This window comes from Sesamum indicum, linkage group LG4, assembly GCF_000512975.1.
Source record: "Sesamum indicum cultivar Zhongzhi No. 13 linkage group LG4, S_indicum_v1.0, whole genome shotgun sequence".
Classification (NCBI taxonomy): domain Eukaryota; kingdom Viridiplantae; phylum Streptophyta; class Magnoliopsida; order Lamiales; family Pedaliaceae; genus Sesamum; species Sesamum indicum.
Window position 1 is genome coordinate 5,656,527 of NC_026148.1, and position 6,571 is coordinate 5,663,097.

The 6,571-nt window shown below is 34.5% G+C and overlaps 1 protein-coding gene across 1 annotated transcript; it reads left to right on the forward strand.

Moving 5' to 3' along the window:
• LOC105160107 (late blight resistance protein R1-A-like) lies at window positions 3,641–6,318 on the forward strand. The gene has a single exon (XM_011077372.2). The coding sequence runs from the start codon at window positions 3,669–3,671 to the stop codon at window positions 6,258–6,260; it is 2,592 nt and encodes an 863-aa protein (XP_011075674.1). The 5' UTR covers window positions 3,641–3,668; the 3' UTR covers window positions 6,261–6,318.

Below are 6,571 nucleotides of genomic sequence, written 5' to 3' on the forward strand. Positions count from 1 at the left end.
AACAGGATCTGGATGTTAGAAGGGTCAAAACCAGAAGATGTCCCAGAATGGTATGATTTTGGAGCTCTTGCTTCAGTTCATACTATGTCACTAAGTTTTTCGAAGATTTCTAAACTTTCAAAGTGGATTAGTGAGGTGGTCTTTGATTCATGGCAAAACAACCCCCACTTAAAAAGAGGAGACATTCTAAAGATAAAATTCGTATCAGTAGCTCCAAAAACTGCACGAAAGGAGTCTCATTCGACATTCCATTTTATGAAGCTGCAGAGGCCAGATATGGTAGCTTGCAACAAGATCAAAGCTACATTAGGAGAAGCTCCTTTGGTATCAGTCATTAGTAAAGACAGTATTTCTACCGGGAGATCTTGGGGATTATGGTTATGTCTCACAGAGATGGACAAAGTCAAATATCCATTCAAGATTTTCTCAAACAAAGTGAATGGATCGTTCCTGTTAAACTCCATGACAGGAAAAAACACTGAGCTAGCATAAAACTTATTTGAAAAGAAGAGGATGTTAATGTGGGAAAATAAACTGCCGGCAATCGAAGCAACAAGGATGAGACGCACAACATAGTGCATGTTGGACAATGGCAAATCATTATGCCCTTGCTGTGAAAAACAACAGAAGCCCCTATTCGGGACAAAAATTTGGGTCACGCAAAATAAACCCGAACCAAACCAGGATAAGGAAAAAATAATTTTTTTTTTCAAAAAAAAGTAAAAATTAAAAAATATAAAAAAAAGCAAGGATAAGACTGTCCGCCGAAAACGACAAAAGCCAACAGTCAGCAAAGCAGGAAAGCCAGTTGGAAATTATGTGACCGACAAATCATTATGACCAACAGCTGGAAATCACGAGGCGATAACGATGCAATGACGTTATCACAAAACAAGTTTGGAGTTCGAATTTGAAATCTGCGGACGCCTATAAATAAAGATGCTATGAAGCCGAAGGGGGACATCATAAAAACTTCTCCTATTGTTCAAAGCATTAAAAATACTGAGTCTTTTAATCTTTTGTAGCATTTTAATTTTTCAGTTTATGAGGGTTTCCCCGACAAGTCAAGTCCTCTACACTATGAGAGGCTAAACAGTTGTCTCTCCAACAGGAGGAATAATATATATGTAATATTCTCTATATTTTTTCAATAAAAGTTAGGCTTATGTTCAGCTTGTTTGTCCAAAATTCTATTAAGTATCTGTACTGGAGTCCCTTTTACGCCCTAAGGTAGGAAACGAAATAGGACTGTGCTGTTTTGTAACTGAAGGACTCAAGTTCCTGCAAATCATCTGCTGCGGTAGTGTGGTTGGAAAAAGTCCGTAAAATCGAGGACTTGGAATACTCAGAAATAGAGCGGTTAAAGCAAAGTATGAATTTATGGGGTCTTAATCTATTTCGAAAGCATGTTGGGCAGTTTTAAGAGCATGAAAATGGATTATCTAGCTATTTCCTTTGAAAGGGTAAAATGGTCATAAAATAGGTTGATGGACCAGATTTACGCGAATTTGAAAGATAGTGTACTAAAATAGGTATTGCCAAAGTTAGTGTACCAAAATTGAACCGAGACAAAGTTAATGTACTTAAAGTTTTCTTTTTCCCATATAAGTATTAGACTAAAAATAAAAGTATTACATAAAATTAAGTATCATTCTTACTTATAAATTGTTAAACCAGAAAATTGGTGGTCCTGTAGGATCTGCAAAATGTTCCCTAAGGATGCAGGTAATGTCTTTCGATCGTAGTGCAGATCGTAGTGTGAAAATTTCGACTAAACCTAAAAAAATTTGTACAAAATATCGTGTATTGGAATAGCTCTCTGACGGTTACAAAAAGGTTGTTGGAAATTCCACATTTTTTTATACTGATCGTATAAAAATTACTAGATTAATATTCGAATATTCATAGTAAAATAACAAGTTTTATCCACCAAAAAGAGGGATCCCATAGGCAAAAACTTAGAATTATTGAGGGTTTTTGATCGATTATATTATAAAAAAAAGATGAAGAATTTTGCTTGTAAATAATGTGCAAATGCTCTTTAGTCACAAGAATAAATGAAATCAACATTAAATAAAAATAATTTCGATATTATTGATTTTTAACTACAAGAATTGTACATAAAAATATTATAAGCATATTATTGATTTTTAATTACAAGAATTGAACATAATAATTTCGATATAATTAAGTGACAATATAATATAATGACAATAATTATTTATTGTCACTAGATAGTCACTATATATGAGTTAATAATTATCTTTAAAGATAATTTTACACCATTAGTTCTTACCAATAATAATTTTTATAAAATAATAATTATTATCAAAACTATAAAATTGATCATTATGATAAAATAATTTTTTTTATATTTTTATTTAGTGGCAAAATGAATTAATATCCTCACTTGATTTTATTTTATCGCGGATGATGAGTTCTGTTTTTGCAGTGAGAAGAGGCATGCAAATTGAAGGTGTGGAAATGAAGTGGTGACATTTTGGTCTTTTTTGTGCTACTCCAAATCTCGAGTTTCTAACAATCGGAGTTTTGTCTTTTTGTGCTAAACCAATTGATCGAATGCATGTGAACTTAATTAATGATTTGGTAATTACAAGGTGACGAGGGAGATTTATTTAATTACCAAAATACCCATATATTTTATGACATTTTTATGTTATATACCTGATCAAGTGGGACCCATTTGACCAGGCCAAAGTCAACCATTGCAGCAGCCTTTGGGAGAGATGACGTGGCAAGCTCTTACTGGTGCCACGTGTCACAAGTGCATAGGGTACCGTACTACTATAAATATCTTCATTTATGATTATTCAAACACCATTTATTACTATTTACTACTATTTTCTAGTGTCCTTCGATCTCACTTATTTTCGATCTCGTATTTTTCGACCCCACATTTCTAACTTTGGCATTGGAGGGCCATCGCCGAGGGCTACTCGGCTAATTTTACGTTTGCTTTGTTCTCAAGATCCACTAATAGGTAGCTCAAAAAAAGGATCTAGCGATCCAACCTTGCAACTCAATCCGAATTTTGTGAGACCTACATCATAAGGTATTTAAATATTTAAATATGTCCATTATTGTCTACTTCTTTTGTCACGTTACATGGCAAGTTTTTTATTTTAAGTGTCTATTTTGTTTGAAGATTTCAATGATATCATGTGGCCAATGGACATATTATATTCTCTGGTCGTGTTAGTCGAGTTAACTACAATGTGCTTTCATGTGATATTGTTTATAATTATGAATGTGCTGTGTACATTTTTTTTGACTAAAAACGAAAATTATTTAATACTACTGTTCTTAAGGGTCTATCTCACATACAAATTCTGTATGTGAAAATTTTATTTTTCTAAATGGGTGTACGCAAATCAAATTCGAATATAAAGCCTTATGTTTTGCTTAATTTTGACGTGTCAAACAACCCCATTATTTAAGAATTTATATTATTAGAACGAAAAATAATTTATATTAATATCTTAATGTAATTTATTTTAGATCAATTTAACACATTTTACGTCAAATTATGTTTCAACTTTCTTAATTTCTTCGTAACAAATGACTTGTACACCAAAATCAATTTATAGTCAGTAGTCTTCCTCATCTTTGAGTACATTCACACAAACAACAATCAATCACACAATCAAATGGCTGTAGCAGCTTATGCATCTTTGGTTTCTCTCACTGATGTTCTCGACAGTGTCCAGCTTCCTCGTCGTCGTCATCGGCTTCATCTGGACAAGGAACAGATCCAGAGCTTGCAGCAAAAAGTTCTGTTCTTGCAGCACTTTCTTGAACTTCATTCCCAAAGAATAAGCCCAGAAATGGAAGATCTGGCGAGGCAACTAGCTGTTGTTGCCGATGAAGCAGACGATATCATTGACTACCACGTGGTGAATCAACTTCTTGAAAAATCTCGAGATAACACTCATCATATGGCTGCTCTCTCATCCTTCCGTCAAGATATCGACAAAATTATCAAAAATATTGATTCCATCACAGAAAAGTTGATGATGGTTCAAGAGGAACGGGTTGCCATCCAAGAACACCCTCCGACAATTTTTGCGTCTATGGGTACTACCGCCCCTTCATCCAGTGACAAGAATACTATGGTGGGATTTGATGAACGCTTGTTTCAGGTCGTGGATGAGCTTACTAGAGATGAATCTGATTTTCAAATCCTCCCAATAGTCGGGATGGGAGGCATTGGTAAGACAACTCTAGCTCAAAATGCTTTTCACCATCGACTTATTGTGGATCGTTTTGATATATGCATTTGGTTTACAATATCTCAACAATATAGTGTTCGAGAACTTCTTCTAAAGTACCTTATAAATGCCAAAATTATCGAAGCAAGGGTTGGGGGTGAACTAGACCTAGCTAAATTAGGAGAATGCTTTCACAAACTTTTATTTCGTAAAAGGTATTTGATTGTTATGGATGATTTGTGGAGTATCAAAGCATGGGAAGACTTTAACAGGTACTTCCCAGTAAATAGCAATGGAAGTCGAATTTTGGTGACTACTAGATTGTTGGATGTGGCTCGTTCTTTAGGCTTTGACAATCATTATTTCACAATGACCTTTTTAGACAACGATGAAAGTTGGGATTTACTATGTGAAAAAGCTTTTGCACGAAAAAGTTGCCCTTATCCAGAGTTGGAAGAAATTGGAAGGAATATTGCTAGATATTGTTTCGGGCTTCCTCTGGCAATTGTTGTAATTGGCGGGCTCCTTGCAAAGTCCAATCATACACGAGAATATTGGGACTTTGTTGAAAAGAACGTAACCTCATTTGTCAATTCTGGAGATGATGATCATTGTTTAAAGATATTGTCTTTGAGTTACCACAGTTTGCCAATTCATCTTAAACCATGTTTTCTTTATATGAGAGTTTTTCCTGAAGATGACTGGATTGAAGCCTCTAAGTTGATAAAATTATGGATTGGTGAGGGGTTTCTAAAACCAGTAGGAGGCAAAAGCATGAAAGGAGCTGCAGAGGAATACTTGAAGGATCTTGTTGACAGAAATCTGATTTTGATTCGTAAGTGGACTCGTAGTGGAAAAATAAAAGAATGTGGCATTCATGACATTTTAAGAGAGCTATGTTTTAGAGAATCTAAGAGAGAACATCTTATTCGGGTCCCTAAAGCACAAAAGATTCACATTTCAATACCGATCAGTGATGATACCTGCTTTCTGTGTGGTCATGGGGGGGAGAGCAATAAGATACATCTTCAAGAAGTTTGTGTTGGCTCCCAATCAACAAAAGTTGTGAATCCATCAGTGTGCGAGGCTTGTAGTAATATGTATCAAAATCTTAATAAATTAAGATGGGTATCGATACATGATCAATCCTGTGTAAGATATCTGCTACACACAAAGTTGCGGTACCTTGATGTTGAAAGAGGTGATCGGTTCAGCATGAACCGATCAGTTATAATTCTCGATAAATTTTTCTTACTTTGGAATCTACAGATTTTGGATCTAAATAGTATGGAAACAACGTCATTGTCTGAAGTTTGGGAGATGCCAAAATTGAGGCATCTATGTAATTATACGGGTAGCCTTCCTGATCCAGTGAAGGGGCAAGATTCCACGATTTTGCAAAACCTAAGCACAGTTTGGATTCAAAAATTTTGTTGTAGTGAGGAGGTTGTTAAAAGAATTCCAAATTTAAAGAAATTATGTAGTAGCGGGTGGTTATCTGGTGATTATTGTCTCGCGCAATTCAATAAGCTTGAATCACTCCATTTAGGCTTCGGTAAATCTGGTTTAGAGGACATTGGCTTCCCAACTTCATTGACGAAGTTAAGTTTGGTGTTTTGTACATTTCATTGGGAAAAGATGACGATAATTGGTTCTTCATTGCCCAATCTTGAAGTGCTTAAATTGCACTCAGCATTCGAAGGGGCAGAGTGGAGTCCAATCGAAGGGGAATTTCTTCGGCTGAAAGTGTTGGTCATTTTTAGTGAGGAATTGGAGCATTGGGGAGCAGAGGATATCCATTTTCCAAATCTACATGCGCTCTATCTACATCACATGAAAAATTTGGAAGAAATCCCTTTAAGCATTGGAGATATAAACACACTACAATCCATTTATTTGGATAAGTGCCGTGTCTCTACTATTAATTCTGCAATGGAAATACTCAAAGACCAAAAGGAGAAAGGAAATGAGAGTCTTCAAATTTATGTAAATGTAGTCAATGAAGAACCGGTTTATTTTCGACTCCGATGAAGAACAAAGTTAAAAGTTTTCTTATAGCCACTAGAATTCAAATATGATGTATGTGACATTTGAGTACTGATGAAATTACTTTAAATTTTTTTTAGTATTTAACTATATTTGTGGTCGAATTGTCTTGAATGAGATATTTGAGTTTCGTTAATTTTTTTAACTATATTCTATATTTATTTTGTCACCCTTATATACAAGTTAAGCTGTAATTATTGTAAATTGAAAAGAAATTGTTATTTGTTCAAATCTTAATCTTAAAGAAAAGGAGTTTAATAAAAAAATATATTTGAAAAAATGTTACCACAAGAAAG

Coding starts and splice junctions, on each gene's coding strand:
- LOC105160107 (XM_011077372.2), top strand. CDS start 3,669: ATGGCTGTAGCAGCTTATGCATCTTTGGTTTCTCTCACTGATGTTCTC.